General features: G+C 67.0%; 4 protein-coding genes across 4 annotated transcripts in view; 2 read left to right on the forward strand and 2 right to left on the reverse strand.

Annotated features, from left to right (window-relative positions):
• Positions 1–3100, reverse strand: part of CHLRE_16g658900v5 (uncharacterized protein) — an 18263-nt gene extending 15163 nt beyond the window's left edge. The window contains exons 1-5 of the mRNA XM_043070948.1: positions 2754–3100; positions 1539–2601; positions 1132–1287; positions 643–795; positions 100–219 (exon numbers count right to left, since the gene is read on the reverse strand). Coding sequence (XP_042915590.1) covers positions 100–219; positions 643–795; positions 1132–1287; positions 1539–2601; positions 2754–2785 — 1524 coding nt within the window. The 5' untranslated portion in view covers positions 2786–3100. The remainder of the gene's footprint in view (positions 1–99; positions 220–642; positions 796–1131; positions 1288–1538; positions 2602–2753) is intronic.
• A 530-nt stretch (positions 3101–3630) lies between these two features.
• On the forward strand, positions 3631–4922 carry CHLRE_16g658926v5 (uncharacterized protein). Its single transcript, XM_043070949.1, has 3 exons — positions 3631–3924; positions 3991–4047; positions 4547–4922. The coding sequence occupies exons 1-3, from the start codon at positions 3848–3850 to the stop codon at positions 4620–4622; spliced, it is 210 nt and encodes a 69-aa protein (XP_042915591.1). The 5' UTR covers positions 3631–3847; the 3' UTR covers positions 4623–4922.
• Positions 4923–4925: 3 nt separating this feature from the next.
• CHLRE_16g658950v5 (uncharacterized protein) lies at positions 4926–10300 on the reverse strand. Its single transcript, XM_043070950.1, has 7 exons — positions 8281–10300; positions 7580–8149; positions 6795–7031; positions 6431–6557; positions 6126–6256; positions 5767–5886; positions 4926–5630 (listed from the first exon to the last, which is right to left on the reverse strand). The coding sequence occupies exons 1-7, from the start codon at positions 10153–10155 to the stop codon at positions 5412–5414; spliced, it is 3279 nt and encodes a 1092-aa protein (XP_042915592.1). The 5' UTR covers positions 10156–10300; the 3' UTR covers positions 4926–5411.
• A 100-nt stretch (positions 10301–10400) lies between these two features.
• On the forward strand, positions 10401–19202 carry CHLRE_16g659000v5 (uncharacterized protein). Its single transcript, XM_043070951.1, has 16 exons — positions 10401–10664; positions 10813–10905; positions 11012–11132; positions 11321–11463; positions 11833–11904; positions 12077–12157; positions 12391–12794; positions 13053–13144; positions 13479–13636; positions 13742–13868; positions 14049–14595; positions 14822–15890; positions 16366–16651; positions 16846–17850; positions 18149–18270; positions 18530–19202. Exons 1-16 carry the CDS (start codon positions 10518–10520, stop codon positions 18605–18607), a joined length of 4545 nt encoding a protein of 1514 aa, XP_042915593.1. The 5' UTR covers positions 10401–10517; the 3' UTR covers positions 18608–19202.
• The last annotated feature ends 1 nt before the right edge of the window (position 19203 follows it).

Genomic DNA, 19203 nt, shown 5'->3' on the forward strand with positions numbered 1-19203 from the left:
CTCTCCCTCTCCCTCTCCCTCTCCCTCTCCCTCTCCCTCTCCCTCTCCCTCTCCCTCTCCTTCTCCCTCTCCCTCTCCCCCTCCCTCCCCCTCACGCACCTTGAACACGCTCTTCCGCGTCACGTCCAGCACCTGCGGATTGGCGCCGTGCTTGAGCAGCAGCACCACCACCGCGTGCTCCGCGTGGCTCACGGCGCCATGCAGCGCGGAGAAGTTCATCTGTCGGGCGGGTCACACAGGGGCCGTCGGGCGGGTCACACGTGATCCACCAAAGCTGGCGGCAAGGACATGGCTTGCATGCGCCGCTTCCTGGCTGAACCAGCTGCCTGGGCGCAGCACCCCTACTCCCCGCCGTCATGCCGCTCCTCTGCCCCCCACCCCGCGCACACACACACACACACACACACACAGAACGAGCTGGAGCGCGGCCGCCCGGACGGCTGCTCATTCGGTACTGCAGTCTTCAGTGTATCCCGTACCGCCTTTCCAACCATCGTGGCAACCCCCTTCACCTCCAGCACGCGCGCAAGCCCAATCCCCAATCCCCAACCCCCAACTCCCAATCCCCAACCCTCAACCCCCAACCCCCAAACCCCCAACCTCCGAACCTCCGGACCTCCCAGCAGCCTCCCGCGCGCCCACCTGCGAGTCCTGGTGGTTGAGGTAGTCGGAGCCGTGGGCCGCCGCGTCCAGCACCCGCCGCCCGTCCGCCGGCAGGTGGTAGGGCGCCAGCAGCGCCTCCACCATGTCCCGGTTGCCGGTGGCGGCGGCCAGCTGCAGCGGCGTGCAGCCGTACTGCGGAGGACCTCGCGCAAGGAAGGGGGGGCAGAGGGGGAAGGCGCAGATTACGGTAGGTTATGCTAAGGCTGTTGAGAAGGCATCGGCTGTTGAGGGGTGCCGGAAGGCTGGATGGCCGGGGTAGCGAGCAGCCATGCCCCTCGCAGGCAAGATCGACCACTCTTCAATCAACAGCTGAGGCAGCCGACAGCACTGTCTTAACGCTGCAGCATTTGCTGAAAGCACCCCGCCCGCTCGCCCTGCGGCGACCCCCCCCCCCCCACGCGCGCGCCCATCCACCCCCCCGCTATCGGCCGTCTGCCGTCACCACCGCTGCCCATCACCGCTGCCCACCCTGTCCGTGACGAACACGTCGTGCTTGCGGTGCTGGATGAGCAGCCGCGCCAGGCGCGTGAAGCGCGCGTGGTGCTCCTTGCCCGCATGCAGCGCGCCCTCCAGGATGTCGTGACCCAGCATTGCCACCCAGTGAAGAAGCGTGAAGGACGGGTCCTGCGCGCAGGCAAAGTGTCGAGACGTCGGTGCCCGACCAGGGTTGGCGCACGCGCCCACCCTTGTACGGATCCAGCCTGCAGGCCCGCCAACACACGCAATCGCGTGCACCACGGTATTCCAGCCCCGCTTCCTCCCACATACTAACGACGCCCGACCCATGAACGATGCCGAGCTCTGCACCGCAGCGCACGCCAGCTCCGCCTGCCCAACACCACCCACACACCACCCCCGCCGATGCCATCACTCACCTCCTCCGTGCACTTGATGAATCCGGGGTCCATGCCCATTGCGTCCAGCTCCATGTCATCACTGGCACTGGGATTCAACACCATGGCCTGCAACGCCGCAGCCGCAGCAGCAGAACCGGCAGCACCAGCAGCACCAGCAGCAGCCTCCGAGCCCTCCGCATCCGACGCCGCGGCGGCGATGTCACCCCGGCCCCCTGCTCCGGCCTCCAAGCTGGCAAAGCTGTCCGCGGCAACCACCTTGGCGGCGACCCCGTTGCCGGTGCCGGCGGCGCTCCAGCGCGCGGGCGGTGGCGCCGCAGCAGTCGAGCTGGCTGCGTGGGCCGCGGCGCCGCCAGGGCCAGGGCCAGGGCCGGGGACATCGTCGCCACCCACGTTGATAGGCTGCGGCGGCGTCAGTCGCCGCGTCGGCGCTCCGGGCCCGCCCATGCCGCTGCCGCCGCTGGTCTCGCGGCTAGCCGGGCGGCTGCCACTCGGGCCAGCAGCTGGCGCGCCCACGCCAGCAGCAGCAGCGGCGGCTGCCGACATAGTCCCTGGCCGAGCGCTACCTCGCAGAAGCTCTGCCCGCTGCCTCGAACCCGCTGGCGCCGCTGCCGCGGCCCCCGCTCCGGCCTCCGCTGGCGACGGCGACGGAGTGCCACCGTCAGCCGTCGTGCCCAGCTGCGCCGGCGACGGCACACCAGCAGAGCCAGGCATGGCCGCTGCCGAGCCCTCGCCGCTCCCGGTCTGTAGCGTGGCCAACGTTCTGGCGTCTGGACTTCCCGTTTCCGGGCTCCCGGGTGGCAACGAAGCTTCGGTGCGCGGCGCGTCAGCTGGCGGGCTCTTCTTAAAGCTGGAGGCTGCGGCGACCGCCGCTGCCGTCACGGCCTCTGAGAGCGCAGAGTCCGGAGCAGAGCCCAAGTTTGCGCGGCTGGCCTCATAGTCATCCAGCGTCAACAGGCCTGAGACGCTGGCGCTGCTGCGCGTTCCGAGCCGGCTTGGTGACTCGCCGCCGCTGACGGTGGGTATGCCGCCTGGGAGCGGGGGCAGCCGGACCGCGCCTATTGAGCGCTCCGAGCTTATCGCCCTGCAAGCAGTCGGTTGACGCACATTTTACCGTACATATATGCTAAGCGGTCAAGGAAATACCCGCTTCAAGTTATCAGGACGCGAACATTATGACCTGAATGCACAAAAAGCAACCCGAGGGATTGGCAGGACTTTGTCCAAGACGCTTACTTGGGAGGAGAGGCCTCCCCCTCGGTCGACATCTGGCGCAGAGCCTGAGCCTAGTGTTTTTCCATGATGCTGTAGAGCTAGGGGCAACAGTTCAGCAGCCCTTGCCTAGCGTCTTTGACACAACAGCTATATCCACAACTCAAAGAGCCATCACAAGAGTCTTGCGACACATGGTTTCAAGAGGCCTCTTCGAGAGAGCGCCAGCCCCTTGTCTAGTTGGGGCCTGTGCCTTTCTTATTTATATTTAAGTATACATACAGATTAAAGCCAGCAAGGTACGCTCAATTATAGGATGTCCCACCCTGTTTGATTTGGCTTGTCACTTCAGCACCCAACGCGAAGTCATGTGGTGTAAAAATATATGCATCCTGTAGCTGTAGAGCAACGTTTTACTGACTTGGGTCCGACCGGTCGCCACTCGGGGTTTGCGTGGGGGTTTCGTGCCGTGCAGTTTGCGTGCCTCCCCGTGTTAGAGCAGCAGGAGCTTACGAACGCATTGGAGACTGCTCCATATTTACGTCCTGTCCTCCAAGTTTCCAAGTAATGGGTACATACATGACAATACGCTCCGTCCAGCTCCAGCCCAGGCCGAAGCATTGGATGCGAAGACAGAAAGATCGACGAGGGAAAGGCCAGGGGTGCCCCTGGTTTGCGAGTTTCCTTGTGTCAGTACGGACGCCGTCGTCCCTGGCTACGCTGCGTGGCCACACAGAGGTCCGGGCTCGCCGTCCCAACCCCGCACACAGACCGCAGTTTCTTGCTCGCAGGTACCGCTCGCAGGTACCCATCCCCTAAGTCCCCGGCGGCGGAACCGCCATCCACACGTCGTGTAACATGATGCCAAGCGGAAAGTGGCACATTACATTACAATACCGTACGCTCAGTCTAACTCCAGCTCAGGGCCAAAGCATGGGATGGGAAGACAGAAAGATCTACTATTTGGCCTTGATGAGCCGCGGGTCTTGAGTGGGCGCATATTAAACACTAAGTTCGGGCTCTAGCGCGCGCCATGAACCAGATTCTTGTCCTTTAGTGACTACTCAAGCTGATAGAAGGTTGCCCCGGACTCAAGGATTTCCTTACATTAAGAGCTCATGTTGGTTGGCGTGGGACCTCGTGGGACCGCCCGACTGATTGGGGAGCGCCACCTGATGCAGTCAATCGCCACAAGGTGGGGACTGCCAGAAGCCAGGATGCCCATGCCAAAGTCTCCACTCAAACTCCACTTGCTTGGCAGGGAGCGTCTGGGTGGCCGTAACCGAGCCCAAGACGTCCGGGTCCTGAGAAGCGGAAGGTGCAAGGACCTGTGTCATATGTGGGCGGGCAGGAACAGCGAACGCCGCAGCGTGGTGGTGAAGGTGCGGCGGCGATCAAGACCGACGGGCCCATCCTTGGCAGGGGCGTTTAGGGCTGAGTGAGATGGGTACTGCCGGGCAACAAGCAGAGCCTATCGCCCACAAAAGCCTATTTCAAGTTCACGGGCGGTGACGGCGAAAGTGGCGGTGCCAGACGTGTCGTTGGCCCAGCAGGTGACCGTGTTCACACCAATGCCGAACAGGGAGCAAGAGCTAGGCGTGCATGTGACGGCGGGTGGCCCAGTCACGGCGTCTGCGGCGGACGCGCCACTGTATGTAGGTGACGGTGGCCCTGCTTTAGCCCGTCGCCTCCTGCCCTGCCGCTGCAAATTGTTTGCCATCTGCTGGGGTCTGGGAATCAGCTGCACCCTGCGGGACTTCACCAACCTGCCTTAACGCTGTCCCATCGCACACTCTACGTCTCTACCCGGTCTGCAGGCGGCGTCACGACCGGCTTGGTGGTGTCCCCCGCAGCGTGAAGGCACGCAAGACGTGGCAAAATGGCAGTGCATGAGGAGGTCCAAGTTTCCCCGGCAGCAGTTGGGCTGGACTTTCACTATTTCTCCCTTCGTGCTCGTACATGTCAGCCCCCGCACCGCGCCTAGACCGTGGAGTTTGGGGAATGGAGGATAGCTATGGTAGAAGGCTAGTAAATAGTGACAGCCACGGCAAGACAAGAGTCATACTGACAGCTTGGCAACTATACCGGTGTCACAACTTTGGCATTGGTTGGCTTGGAACGGTTGGTATTGCTCGAATGACGGGGATTACTGGAAAGGTCCTCCACAGGGCAGAACTTATCTTCGACACGTATGGCTCCTTTGCGCTTTTACAAGTAACGACACGCAGCAACGCATACATGCAACGGCGGCGACCAGCAACAGTGTGACCTGAACAATGTATGCGCGCAGCGACTCTATGGCGCTGGCTCCCGGGCGCATTTGCTCACACGCGAGCGACTGAGTGGTGTTGGCGATATGCCCGGTTGTCTGCCTCCACACTGCAGCTCAGCCCATTGACACAAAACAGGTGCCCGACGAGCCTTCGTGGGATGTTGGGGAATGAGAAAGCTTGCACAAGGTGGTGCTTCTGAAGGTGGTGCACGCACACAGCATCAACTCGCAGCCGCATATCACAGCAGCTACACACTCCTCTCTCGACCAATGCCTGTCACGCAACAGGATCGCTTTTGCATCAACCTAACGACGCCGAAGGTTGCCTTGCTGGTTGTCCGCCCCTCCGCCCGCCACACCAGTTCCACCCACTTCCACAGTGCGCCGGCCTGCTACAGGCGTCAACACCATTACGCAGCAGGCGAGCCTCCCGTCTCCCCCTCCCCCATCAGCTCGTTCGTCGGCGCCATCAGCGTTTCAAGCACACTGCCGCTCTCGCCCAATGCTGCCGCCGCGTCCGCCAGCAGATCGGCCCGTGCTGCATCAATGAAGGCGTCGAGGTCAGCAGGCGAGGGTGCGGCGGCGCCGCCGGGCCTGGCAGCTGCTGCTTCCAGGAACGCCTCCCAGGCCTGAGCGAAAGTCGAGCCAGCAGCAGCGGAAGGGGTAAGATTCAGAAGCGCGCTCAGGGGAGCTCTTAGCTTGCGCGAAAAGTGGACCTCAACAACCACACTTGCGCCTCCATGAAACTGCACACCCAACGCCCACCTCGGCAGCCGCCAGTGGCCTCAGCCCGCCGGACGCGACGAAGCGATTGAGCTCCTCACGCAGCGCCGCCACGTCGTCCGGTGCCGCCCAGGGCAGCCGCAGACCGCCACCCAGCGCGGCCTGGGGCAAGAGACAAGAGCAGAGGCAGCAGCGAGGCGGCATCAGGGCATGCTGCTAGCTAGCACGCAGAGTGACGAGATACTGCCCGGGCACGAGCGCAGACACCATAATGGGTGTTATGCCCGCACACTCCCGGTTATGGTGATGCTGCAAAGCGCAAGACGCGCGGCCAACGGCACCTGCCTCCATAACACATCATGCGCATCAGCACCAGTCACCCGACTCCCAGAATTGCTCACCTCCACCCGCCCCACCAGCACCGGCAGCTGCTGCAGCCGCACCCGCTCCGCCGCCGCCTCGGGGCCGGTGGGCCGCAGCCGGTCCGGGTCGTGCGTGTCGTGCGCCCATTTGAGCTCCGAAACCAGTGGCGCTGTGCAGCGACGTTCACAAGGCGCGGGATGGAACAGGCAACACGTCAGTCCTTCGCTACACGCTGGAAGCCGGGCGCCATTAACGCTTTGCGCCCGCTGTTACAAGTTCTCAGCTCCAACTTGTTATCGATCTAGCCTAAGATGTACGTAGTCCTTTCCCCCCAGTTCCTCACCCATCAGCTCCGCAAGCTCGGCGCGGCTGGGGCCGTGATACTGCAACGCCAGCGCGCCAACCGCCGCGGCCGCTGAGGAGGGCGGCAACGTTCCGGCCGCACTTGCGGCAGTCAGCGCCGACGTCAGCTGCAAGGGCGCAGATCAGATTTGGGGTGTCAAGCGACGGGCAAAGAGATTCCTGCGCACACCACCGGTACCATGAAAGCTGCTGTTGCGTGTATCCTGCAACGTTTGGCTACCGCTAGCATCATTTTCATTCCTACTCGATCTCTCGGCCTATGCACGGAGGCCCCCCGCGCGGCCCGCCGGATCATCTTGTTTACGATTGAATGTGGGTAAACTACCCAAGCGCCTGCGACTCACCCGGACCAGGCATTCGCTGCCAATCAAGTTGCCCGCCGCGCTCAAGCAGGACAACAACGTCGCCACCTGCCGCCCGTTCAGCGAGGCCGACCTTGCCTCCTCTCCCTCCTCCTGCTGCTGCTCCTGCTGCTGCTGTGGCCGCTGCGCCGTGCGTCGCATTGCGGCGGCGCTGGCGGCTACGGCCCGGCTGACCCGCTCCATGGCGGCCACCTCCTCGGGCGTGCCGGCAGCGCGGAGCTGTGGTGTGGAGCAGCACAGCGCAAGGCGGAGACACGTAAGGCGGAGATACGTAAGGCGGAGACACGTAAGGCGGAGGCACGTAAGGCGGAGACACGTAAAAGCGCGGTGGCAGCGTGTCGGCCTCAGCAGTAGCCAGGCGCGGACACATAGTGTAATACAACGCAAGGCCGTGCCGAATGGGGCCTTCCGGGTTGGGTGTTTAGCAAGGTCTTCCGCACAAGTCGAGACACATGGTGTAAGCGGCATTCTGTTGCACGTGGGTACGCCACTTGGGCTTTGCCCCTCTCCCGAGGGGCTCCGTGTTTCGGCGGACCCCCGGCTCTGCATGAGCCCCGCACACACAGTGCGAGCTTGCAACAGCTCCTCTCTCCATTCTCAAGTATGTTTCAGTGCCACATACTGCCGCTCGGTGCGGTATATGTTCTCCCGGCATAGACTCTACAAGGCTCCTTGGGCTCCTAGGTTATTAGCGGCAAGTACCATGCGCAGCAGTGATTCTTGCGTTCCTAGCTTTTATAAACTGGCACGCAAAACCCTTCACGCACCTGCATTCGGTCCATAGCCGCTAGCAACGCCGCCTCCGCCACCAGCGGCAGCTGACCGCCAACGCCGCCCGCCGCCGCAGCGGCGCCACGCGTCAAGCGCTGGAACTGCGCCCACAGCGTCCAACGTGCCTGCAGCCGGCACAGCTCGCGCGGCGTCACCGACACCAGCAGCAGCATCAACAGCGCCGACAGTGCCGGCGGTAGCGGCCGTTGCCCTCCCGCCGCCGCCGCGCTTGTGGCGATGCTACTGCTGCTGCTGCTGCTGCTGCTGTCATTGGACGGCGCCGCGGCAGCCGGGCTGCTGACTGCGGCAGCGAACGCCGCCGCGATGGCTTCGTCAGTGCTGAGGCTGCCACCGTCGGCGTCGGCTGCCGGCAGGCCCCTGTGGGACGCAGCCCCGTGCTCGGGGCCTTGCTGCTGCTGATGTTGTTGTTGCTGCTGTTGTTGTTGTTGCTGCTGTGGCCGCACGCCGACCGCCAGCAGCTGAAGCGCGCGGCGCACCAATGCGTCCGCGTCGGCGGACCGGAAGGGCAGCGACGCCGCGCCCGCCGCCGCCAGCACCGCTGCCAGCTGCGGGTCCCCGAGCCATACAGCGAGTAAAATGGACACATCAGTCAGCTGCGAACCGTACAAGGACACCGACAAGCAAGCCTCGATTTCTATGTTCCCCTCTATTGCTCGCCTGGTAGACAACAAGTTACCTGTGCGCCATTGAGCCGTGACGCGTCCTGGCCCACCGCCCGCGACAGCCCGCTGCGCAGCCAGTCGGGAACGGCCGTGGCGTCGCGCAGCGCCGCCGCCGCCGCCGCTGCCGTCAGGCCCGGCTCGGCCGCCTGCCACGCCGCCTCCGCGCGCGCACGCGACGCGCAAATCGCCTCCGCCAGCCTCGACAGCCGCTCCTCCCCCTCCGGGCCCACCTCGCCCCCGCCAGCTTCCTCCAGCTCCGCCGCCGCCGCCACCAGCTCCTGCTCCAGCGCCGCCAGCGCCGCCTGCGCGCCCTCCACGTCCTCAGCGCCCTCCGCCGCCTCCTGCCACGTCTCCGCCGCCAGGCGCCACAGCACCTGCCGCAGCCGCGTGGTGGAGTTGCGCACGGCGTAAATGCCCTGGTCCAGGATGGCCACGGACACCGCCTCCAGCAGCCGCGTAGCGGCGGCCTCCACCTCCGCCTCGGCGTCAGCATCGGCGCCGCCAGCGCCGGCGGTGCGGCGCTGGTGGCTGACGCGGCCGCTGCCCGCCGCCACCAGCGCGCGCAGCTCAGCTTTCATCATCGGCCACACCGCCGGCGGAGCCGGCCCCGCAGCAGGCCCTGCAGCGCCGCCGGCGCCCCGCGCAGCGGCGGCGTCAGCCCTGGCGGCGGCGGCGACGGCGGCCAGCGCGCCGCCGCCACCGGCGTGCCAGTGCTCCAGCGTGTCAAAGTCGGCCGAGGCCCGCCGCACAGCCGCCGCCGTCGCCATCGCCCCCGCCGTCGTCAGCGAGTGGACAAAGTTAATGACAGCCGACCGGCCCTGCGCGCCGCCGCGCTTACTGGCGGCGTCCGAGCCCGTGTCGCTGCCGGGAGCGGGCCTGGGCCGGGCGCTGCCAGCCGGCGCTGTGCGCACGGCAGTCGGCGACTGCTGGGAAGCGGCCGCTGCCGCCTGGCCCTTGCTCTGATTGCCACCTGCGCGCCCGGTGGCTGTCGCCGAAGAGGCAGCGGCGGCGGCGGCGGCAAGCCAGGCCTCGGGGCCCCGCAGGCCCCGCCCAGCGCCCACCGCAAACGCGTGCCGTCCCACCGCCGCGCCGCGCGGCATCGGCCCCGCCGCGCCGTGTCCCTGCTCGCCAACCTGGCCTTGGGCAGCCGTCCCGTCATCAAAGCCGCCTGGTTGCTCAGGCTGCTGCTGCTGCTGCTGCCGCTGCTGCTGCTGCTGCTGGGGCTGCTGCTGCCGGCCGTTGCCGTTGCCGTTGCCGTTGCCGTTGCCGTTGCTACGGTTGGCAGCGGACGGTCTGGTGGGCGAGCCCGGCCGCTGGGGCCCGCGAAGGCGCCGCTTGCGGTCTGCTGCGACCGCGCGCGTGCCCACTTCCCACGTCCCCGCCGCGGGCCCGGCCGCCTGTCTGGAGGCCGCGACTGCCGATGCCAGCGCCGAGGGCGTGCGGCGTGCCGCCACGGCTTCCCGCCCGCCCTGCTCATCCGACAGGCGAATGGTGGCCTGGGCAGCTGCCGTAGCGGCAGCTGTTGAGGCATCTCGAGGTGGTGAGGAGGGCGAGCGGTGCCTCCGGCTGCGGGAAGCGGAGGAGGAGGAGCGAGAGAAGGTGCCTGGCTCCGGCGCGGCGTGGGTGCACACGTGCGGCCGCGAGCGAGCTGCTGTGGTTAGGCCACGATTGTGCCGAAGGGCTGAAAACCGTTTGCCATGGCAGCCACGATTTGTGGGCCCGCAACAGTCGATAGCACAAACAATGGATGCCGAAGCGCAGTTCAGAGCGGAAGCGGGCCTGGTGTGAGCGGGCGGGACTGAGCGTTGTGCTGCAATGTGCCCGGCCGAGGGCGCCGCGAGGCTGGCGCCCGCCGCCGATTGTGCTGATGAAACTATGACAGACTTCATCAGACAGTGGTGCATCCGTATACCACAGGCTCGATGGAGTCTTGGCAAATTCACAGCATAATTCCGAGGCAAAGCTAAACTTGAATAATAGCACTTATGTAAACGCCACCAAGCTGGTACACAGCGTATGGAAACCGGGCGTGCGGGCCCACGGAAAACGGAGGGCCGCTGTGAAACGGGGCCCATGTCGCGCAGCCCAAAACGCCATATGGCTCACATCTGCACCACACCCTGAATACTATGATGACATAGTCGTATGAATAAAGTAGAGGAATGAAATGAAGGCATGTAATTTTGCAAGTTTGTAAAAGAAGGGTTTTCAGATGTGCCGAATTTGCAGCTCCTGGGTGCACAGTTGAGCAATGACTGACCGATTGACCATAGAGCATTATGTGGGCGAGGCTTTCGTTAAGTGCGGACAGGTCATTCTGGGCTCGCGCGTCCTTGCTTCCGCTGCCAGAACGCCTGCACAGCAAAGGCCCGCTCGTGACAAGAGAGCTGGAAGATGGGTGAGACGCGCACTCGGTGGAAGGGCAGTTTGTCGTCAGCTATCTGCGCGTTGAAGGGGAGCCGTCGTGGCCTGCGCGCAAGTGGCGCTAAAATACCGGCGCTCGCGATTTGCTCTCTAATGCAAAATTCGTTTTGACGCGAGCGCAGTTCCTGCTGGAGCTGGATGAGGTGGACTTGAAGGACGTCGGCAGGGACGTGGAGGCGTGGCGCAAGGACATCTCCAACCCCCTTGTCGTCGAGGTGGGGCGTCCCGCCGTGCAACTCCAGTCTGATGGCGGCCCCTCCCCCCCCCCCCCGCACAAACCCTACCTGCCTGTGTGTGTACCGCGATACATGCGTGTTCCAGGTCCACCTGACTCAGCAGGCCGCGGCTTCAGTGGCTGCGGCGGCTGCGGCGGCCGGTACCCGGGCTGGGAGCACGGGCTCGGATGGCGGCGTGGGGGCGATTGAGAGCCTTGCCGCGGCCGGTGGGTGCGTGGTGCTGGGGGAAGGGCGACGAGGAGGAGAAGGGGCCATGTGCGGGAGACCTCCGAAGGCTGCTGGGCGTAGGCTGTTGCACTGGTTGGTTCGCATCGGTTGTGTTGCAGACAATGAACTTGTCTAACCGTGATAACACCGCCGCCGCAACCGTGCTGGCACTGGCACTGCCCGGCAGGCGCTGATGTGTTGTTGGAGCGCTGGACGCTGGAGTTTGTGCGCGGGCCGCCGCCGGGGAGTGGCAGTGGCATGGCGGGAGCCGGCGGCGGCAGTGGCGGCACACGCACCTACCTGGATGAGGCGTCCGTGTACAAGCGCCTGGTGAGCTGGGCGCGTGTGTGGGTACGGTATTGGGGTTTTGCGTGCTCTGTGTGTCTGTGTGTGGGGAAGGGTTACACTCATGAATATTGATGGAAATGGTAGACGGTAGACAATCATACCAACCCAAACTAAACATAACCAAGCCAAACTGGGGGAGCACTGGCAGAGCCGACGGATGCAAGCGATAATACTTTTTGGGGGGGAGGAGACGGGGCGGGTGCCGCGTTCAACCCGGGGACGCTGTCACGTGTACGCCCGCGTGGGGTGTGGCGGTGGCCGCCGCGCGACAATCCACTGTGCCGCGTTCCTCAAACCACTGCGCATTCCTGCTACTGCCGCTGCTGCTGCTGCTGCCGCTGCTGCCGCCAGATCCTGCTGGTGCGCTCGTTGTACAGCTACAGCCGCATCCTACCCGCCTACAAGCTGTTTCGGGCGGCAAAGGTGGGAGGGAGAAAGGGAGGGAGGGTCTTACTCACCGCACATTGTTGTTGTGGATAGTGGTGGCGAGATGTGCGCAATGAGCCGGGCCAAACGGGGTCATCGTGCACCTCACCATCTCGTTGACGTTTCCTGTCCCCCCACCCACCCACCCACGCACCCACGCCACACACAGCGCAACGTGAGCAGCGAGCAGCAGCAACCGCCCCCGCCGCCCCTCACATGCCGCGTGCTCAAGTCGCTGACACCGTCGCAGGCAGGTTCAGCCGCACGGGGCGCGGCGTGCTTGTCGCAGGGTTGCAGGGGTTTGGGCAGCGTGCGGGTATTGCACGGCCGGCTCGGCCACCGTTGATTGCAATACCTTATTATCAAAGGTCGCATGCTGCTGTCGCTGGTTGGTCTTGCCTGAGCCGGGCTCTCCTGCTTTCGAAATTCGTGCGTTGTGAATTGGCCATCGACGGCCGCGCGCCCGGTGCTTGGTCTTTGCAGGGCGGGTCAACCATCGGCGGCGCTGGTCCGGCCGCCTCAGTGGCAGCAGCAGCCTCCTCGCTACAGCCGCGGCTGCAGCAGTTTATGTTTGCCCCCGTGGACACGCCAGGCGGCACCTTTCGGGTGGCTGTCGCACACAGCGCCGCCGCCGGCGCGCTGGCGGCGGAGGCAGCCGCGGCCTTCAGCTGTGCAGCCGCGGCGTCCGTCCCGCCCTCGGCGCCCTTCACCATACACGAAAACTACGTGTCTCCTGCCGGCGCTGGCGGGGCGGGCGCCACCGGCACCGGCAGGCCGCCGGCCAGCGCGGCAGTGGCAGTAGCAGGCGGCGGCCGGCAGCAGCAGCACCACCACCAGCACCCCATGCCCAGCACCAGTGCTCCGTCGGCGTCGGCGGGCATGGGCAGGTGAGGGGAAGGCGGGCGGGCAGCGGGCCACTGGGCACAGGGGCACGGCACAGCTGACACTAGCTCCTGCATGCGGCAGGGTGCGTGCGCGCGCGCCGGCGGCGGCAGGGCCGTGCGTGCACTCCGTTCCTGGGTTCAGGGTGTCGGATAATGACTGGATTCGGCTGCCCCCTCAGGCCCTCACCCTTACGCTGCTGCCTTGACTGCGTGTGTGTCCGCCTCTGTGGTTGGTGTGCCGGTCCGTCTCGGCCCGCACAGGTCGGGCGGGCGGCCGTCCACGGGCCAGGGGCACTCGGGGGCGCCACTCGCGGCGGGAGGCTACCCGGGGGCCGCCGGACGCAGCCCTCCAGGTGCGTGGGTGGGTGGCTGGGTGGGTGGGTGGGTGGGTGGTAGTGGGTGGGTGGGTGGTTCATTCCAGAACTCAAAGCAGGCCAACCGAGAGGTTGCACTCATGATCAGCTAAGGGAATGGTGGACGGTGGGGCGGCGGCGTGGGCGAGTGCCTTTCCAATGCCCATGGGCTGCAAAATCTTGGGACGGGGCACAAGAGCGCGGCGCGGCGCTTCTGGCGCTGGCAGCAGGGCGTGATGCAGGGGAGTTGCCGCAGAGTACTAACCGGAGCGGCTGTACGACATGTGTGTGTATGTGTGTGCGTGTGTGCTGCTCCCGGCGCATCCATATGCAGACTCGCTGCTCCGGGGGAGCCCGGCCCTGCCACCGGGCGCACGTGGGCCGTACCCAGGGGCGGCACCTGGCGCGGCGGGTGCGGGAGGCGGCGGAGGCGGCTCGGCGGCGCCTGCGCAGCCCATTGTGCGGCAGAGCTGGAGCAGCAAGGAAATGAAGGTGCGCATATCGGGTCCTGCGGACGCGTCGGAACTCCTGAACAGGTTCAACTTGATACGCAAACACATCACGCGTCACCACCATCACACGTTGGCGCCGCCGCAGGTTTCGTTCTCGCTGCCTCCGCCTCTGGGCAGCCCGGGCGGCCCGGGTGTCGGTATGGGTGGTGCAGGTGGAGGTGAGGGTGGTGGAGGAGGCGGGCAGGCGATGCTGTTCCGTCGCTCCAGCTCAGGTGCGTGCGGCATGTGTAAGGGAGGGAGGGCGAGACGGTTTTGCAGCCCTCTGGGGCCTCGTAGGAGCCTCTCCGCCGTGTCCGTGGCGGAATGCACTCGTACATTCCGGTGTACTCTAATACGTTCCACTGCCCTCACGCGTGCCCCAACGCTCGCACACACAAACTTGTTTAACACAGGGTATGGCAGCAACGCCTCCACGCCGCCCATGCAGTCGCCCATGCACTCCGGCCGCCTGCCCTCCAACGCAGCGGCAGTAGCAGCCCTGCCCGGCACCTCAGCACCTGCCTCCGCCAGCTACAGCCGGCCGCCTCCGGCCCCCCCACAAGGACCCGCACACGCACCACAGCACCCTCCCCCTCAACAGCACCCGGCCATTACCACTGCCGGCAGCAGTAGCAGTAGCATGCAACCGGAATCAGCGGCGGCGGCAGTAGCAACAGCGGCAGCAGCTGCAGGCGGCGGCGGCGGTGGCAAGCCGCCAGCGGCAGCCTCGGCCTTCGGGACGCCTGCGCTGCAGCAAACGGATGCTACTGCCGCAACAGGCGATGTCGCGACAGCGCGGCAGCGGCAGGAGGCGGCGGCGGCGGGGGAGGGCGGCGGCGGCAGCGCTGGCATGGGCGCGGGCAGCGGCAGCGGCAATGCGGCGGGGGCGGCCAAGGGCGGCTCTGGCGCCAGCTCGGGTTCGGGGCCCGAGCGGGCGCCCTCCGCGCCTGTCAGCATCCCGTAAGCAACCGGCTCCTTGCCGAAATGGAGGGACGGGCAACGCATGCAAGGGAAGGGCAAGGGCTCGGGCAAGGGGCGACGTGTTCAGAGGGTTTGTGACTCCTGCTGTCATGTGTAGCAGCATGTCGGCATGTCGGACCCGTATGTTGCATGTGTGCGCGTGTGTGTGTGGCAGTGCTGACAACGTGCCCGTTCGCGCTTCCGCACCCTCAACTCGGCCCCACAGGAAAGCCTCCTCACGCACGCGCTCCGTAAACGACCTGCGCGCCCCGGCGGTGTACGGCGGTTTCGAGGTGCACCCCGCAGTCGCCGCCGCCGCCGCCTCCTCCCGCTCTGCCGCCGCCGCGGCCGCCGCCGCCGCAGCGGCAGGCGGTGACGGCGCGGCGTCCGTCGGCGAGGCGGTGGCGGCGGCCGCGGCCGCGGCTGAGGCCCACCACCGTCTGGCGCCCGGCAGCGCTCCCGCAGCGCCGCGTGGCATGTTGGGTCTTGCTCTGGGGGCGCTGCAGCAACAACAGCAGCAGCAGCAGGCTGGCAAGGCGGCAGGCGGGCGGGGCGCTCCGGGTAGCAGAGCTGGGAGTGGCGACGCTTCCGGCGAGGGCGGCGGCGGCAGCGACGATGCAGTGGTGGCGGCGGTGGCAGCAGCACTCACCGCCGGCGGCCAGGCAAGCGGCGGCGTTGGCTCTGTGACGTCAGCGGCAGCTGTTGTGACGGGGTCAGGAGCAGCGACAGTGGGGTCCATGCCGCACACGAGCGGCCGGCCGCCGACGCACCCCAGCCACGCAGTGCCCGGGAGACCGCGACAGAGCTCTGGCGGCGGCGCAGCCGCCACCGGCGCTGCCGGCGCCTTGTCACCCACCAAACCCGACGCTGCCGCCGCCGCCGCCGCCGCCTCGGCCGCCGCCGCCGCCGCCGGGATCGCCGCCGGCCGTCAGGCGCTCGCCTTGGTTCGTGCCGGCGGCGCCTCCGGCCCCATCGCGCCCCACCTAGCCGCCGCCGCCGCCGCCGCAGCCGCAGCCGCCGCCAACCCCGGCGCGGTGACCATCATCAACCCCTACCACCACTACCACCACCAGCGCCACACCTCGGCGCCGTATGGCGCCGGCGGCAGCCCCTACGCGCTCGGCTCCGGCGGACTGCCCATCAGCAGCCCCACCGCCGGCGTGGGTCTGGGCGTGGCGATGCCGGTGGTGGGCGTGGGCGTGGCGGTGGGCTCGCTGCCCCCGTACGGCAGTCCGCAGCTGCCGTTCGCGTTCACGCCCTCCGCCCAGTCCATGTCACTAGCCTCCCTGCACCAGGTGGGTGGATGCTAGTGGGCGGTAGTGGGTGGTAGTGGGTGGGTGGGTGGGCGACGGTGTGTGTGTGTGTGTGTGTGTGTGTGTGGGTGGGTGGGTGGGTGGGTGGGTGGATTGTTGGTGCAGGCATGGGGGCTTGGGTCGGCATTGTGGGTTGTTGGAAGCCTGGGGCAGGGGGCAGGGGCGGTGCGCCGTGTGTAAGACTACTGCCTGGGGCTGGGGTGTGGGCTGGGCCAGAGCCAGAGAGCAGGGGCCTACGGTATGTTCAGCGCCTACGGTATGTTCAGCGCCTACGGTATGTTCAGCGCCTACGGTAGGTTCAGTGCCGCTGTGTGGCCGTGCTGCTGCTGTGTCGACTGCTGCGACTGATCCTCCCTACGGCTACCCCCACCCCCGCCGCCGCCATGTCGCCTAACCAGTCGTGCCTGGAACCCCGGCCGCCATATATCGCCTCACCCCACCGGCCGCATCCCCACAGGTCATGGTCCCCCTAGGCTACATGGGCGGCGGCGGCGGCGGCGGCCACGGCGGCGGCGGCCCCAGCGGCGGCACGCCGCGCTCGCTGGCGGCGGCCGGCGGCGGCGGCCCCTCGGGCGTGGGCCCGGGAGCACTGGTGGTGGGCAGTGGCGGCGGTGGCGGCGGCGGCGGCGGCGGCGCGGTGTCGGGTCGCGACATCACGTGCCTGGCCACCATCCGGCGGCCCTCGTGGGGCAGCCGCAGCGGCTCGCTGGACCCCGGGTCCCTGGCCTCCGCCGGGGCACTGGGTAGGTGGCGGACCGGAACCGTCGGGATGGGGTGCGGGTGGTTGAGAGGGGGGGCGGCGAGGGGCAGAGGGGTAATGCGTAGCGTGGCGTGGCGTGGCGCATGTCGTCCGCTGTCACCAAGCTCGTGCCTACCACACGCGGCCTGGTACCATGTTACACGTGTGGCATCACACGCCTGCTCCGCACACACGCAGGCGCACACGCAGGCGCGCTCATCCCGAACCTGCTGCCGCTGCATGACCTGCTTGACGGGTCCACGCCCTCCACGCCCGGCGGCGCCGCCGCCGGCACGCCGCCGCACGCCCACCGCCACCTCCGCGGCGGCAGCGGCGCCGCCGCATCTGGCGCCGCCGCCGCCGCCGCCACTGCTGCTGGCGGCGGCTCCAGCGGCAAGCGCGGCGACGGGTCCGAAGGTGCTGGCGGCGGCGGCGACGGCGGCCGCGCGGGCACGGGCAGTGGCGGCGCGGACGGGCCGCCAGGGGCACGGCGTGAGCCGTCCACGTCGTCTGCGATCTTCAGCTTCAGCCCGCCGTCTGGGCCCACGTCTGGAGCGGTTGCCGCGATTGGCCGCAGCGTTGGCGGCCGCAGCGGCGGTGTCGGCGGCGGCTCCTCCACTGGCGACTCCGCCGTCGCCACGCCCACCCACCACCGCGCCAGCTCGGGCGGGCGAATGCTGGACGGCGGCGGCGGCGGCGGTGGTCGTGGCGCGGATGACGGTGACGGCGGCAGCGCTTCAGGCTCTGCAGCCGCTGGTGACAACGCCGCCGCGGAGGCGGCGGAAGCCAGCAAGTTCGGCGGAGGTGCTGCGGCTGCAGGGCAGGAAGACGTGTCTGCAGACCAGGGCGGCGGCGCCGCTGCCGAGACGTCCGCTGCCGCTGCCGCCGCTGGCAGCGCTACTGCCGCCACCACAGGAGGGGCCGCGGCCGCGGCAGCGGCCGCTGCTGCCGCCTCCCTCCTTGACCAGCACCACCACCAGCAGCAGCAGCACCACCAGCACCACCACCTGGGCGGGCTGGGTCGCGAGGACAGCGAGTCCGACCTGCTGCCGTTCGCGCTGGACTCGGACGGACTGCACATGCCGCCGCTCATGACGCACGTGGCGGCGGCGCCAGCCGGAGGCGGCGGCGGGGCGGCTGGCGGCGGTGGCGGCGGCGGCGCTGGCGGGCGCCCTCCGATGGGCCCCTTCGAGCTGTCGCTTGGTGAGGCCGGGCGGGGGAGGGCGGTGGCGACGGCGATGGCCATCGAGTGCACGGAGGATGCATTGCGCTTCCGTGTGTTCTGTGTGTGTGCGTGCATGCCTTGAGAAGGTCTTTCCCAAGTTTGCGCTCCCGCTTCCCAACTGCAGTCACACACGAGAGCCCGCCAACGCCTCACCCGCCTCTCAGACCATACGCCCCACTGCCCCTACCGCTGCTGCTGCTGCCGCTGCCCCTGCTGCTCCCTGTTGCTCTTTGCTACTCCTGGGTGTTGCTGCTGCTGCTGCCGCTGCTGCTGCAGGCCTCGCTCAGGCGCGGGAGCGGGACGTGGCGGTGGGCGCCTTCGTGCGGCTGATGACGGAGGCGGCGCCGCTGGCCGCGCCGCACGGCCACCCCTCCGCCAGGGAGTTCACGGGCCGACAGGTGGGGTTGGGTTGGGTGGGGTGGGGTGGGGTGGGGTGGGGTGGGGTGGGGTGGGGTGAGGTGGGGGCGTGTACGGCTCATGCAGGCATGGCACGGGGGTCACTGGCCGTACGTGCTGGTTGCCGTATTCGGGACTCGTGGGCCTCGGCCGGGCAACACGTGCGGGTTACGTTACCCTCAGTACCCTAGTGCTTTCAATGATCATGCACACACAGACGCACACTCTTGTAATCTGTGCGTGTTCTCGCCCTCGACGCAGGCGCTGGACGAGCTGGCAGATCTTCGGGACTGCCTTCGGGCGGCGCTGGCGGCGGCTGCGGCCGATGGCGACCTGTAGCTTGCGTGCAGCAGCTGAGGTCACGGGCGTGGGAGGCACGTGGGAGGCACGGGAGGTATGGACATCGCAGGGGGAGTGGGTGAAGGAGGTATGTACGTTACACGTGCGGGTGCGGCGAAGCACCTCGGTGTTGTTGTAGTATTATGTGGCGGTTTTCAGCCACACAGTGTACCGCTACCCGGAAGGGCTTTTGCTGTAGTACGTGTACGGTAATCCCTAATTGTACGATACGGAGGAAGCCCTCCTGAAAGGGTGTGCTGGCTGAGGCGTGTTGCGCCCGACGTCCGCTCGGGCGTTTGGCTCCAGGCGACGGCGCGGCTTCATGATCTGGATTGCTACGCTTGTACTAAAGACGTTTGAAGGCTGTAATTTACTCAAGAGAGCGTGAGCTGGTGGGAGGAGTGTGTGTGTTGAGACAGCTGTGGGTCGGCGTGGCGTGTGGGATGTGGCACGGTGTGTGTGTGTGTGTGGTAGGTGCCGATAGCAGGTCGCCATTCACGTGCAGGCTGTTCAAAATGAGATGGTGGCTCGTGGCTCATCGGAGCATCGTGCCTTCAACAGCCCATGAACAGTCTAGAATGTACGGTAAATTTGCT

This window comes from Chlamydomonas reinhardtii, chromosome 16 (genome assembly GCF_000002595.2).
Source record: "Chlamydomonas reinhardtii strain CC-503 cw92 mt+ chromosome 16, whole genome shotgun sequence".
NCBI classification, from domain to species: Eukaryota; Viridiplantae; Chlorophyta; class Chlorophyceae; order Chlamydomonadales; family Chlamydomonadaceae; genus Chlamydomonas; species Chlamydomonas reinhardtii.

Excerpts from the sequence above, each read along its gene's own strand:
- CHLRE_16g658926v5 (XM_043070949.1), top strand. The coding sequence starts at position 3,848 with ATGTTGGTTGGCGTGGGACCTCGTGGGACCGCCCGACTGATTGGGGAG. Across the intron at positions 3,925-3,990 it reads ATGCAGTCAATCGCCACAAG|GGAGCGTCTGGGTGGCCGTA; the intron begins GTGGGGACTGCC and ends CTTGCTTGGCAG. Across the intron at positions 4,048-4,546 it reads CGGGTCCTGAGAAGCGGAAG|GCGGCGTCACGACCGGCTTG; the intron begins GTGCAAGGACCT and ends CCCGGTCTGCAG.
- CHLRE_16g658950v5 (XM_043070950.1), bottom strand. The coding sequence starts at position 10,155 with ATGAAGTCTGTCATAGTTTCATCAGCACAATCGGCGGCGGGCGCCAGC. Across the intron at positions 7,032-7,579 it reads CGGCTATGGACCGAATGCAG|CTCCGCGCTGCCGGCACGCC; the intron begins GTGCGTGAAGGG and ends TCCACACCACAG. Across the intron at positions 6,257-6,430 it reads CGAGCTTGCGGAGCTGATGG|CGCCACTGGTTTCGGAGCTC; the intron begins GTGAGGAACTGG and ends GTCGCTGCACAG.
- CHLRE_16g659000v5 (XM_043070951.1), top strand. The coding sequence starts at position 10,518 with ATGACTGACCGATTGACCATAGAGCATTATGTGGGCGAGGCTTTCGTT. Across the intron at positions 10,906-11,011 it reads CCAACCCCCTTGTCGTCGAG|GTCCACCTGACTCAGCAGGC; the intron begins GTGGGGCGTCCC and ends TGCGTGTTCCAG. Across the intron at positions 13,637-13,741 it reads GGAGCAGCAAGGAAATGAAG|GTTTCGTTCTCGCTGCCTCC; the intron begins GTGCGCATATCG and ends GCGCCGCCGCAG.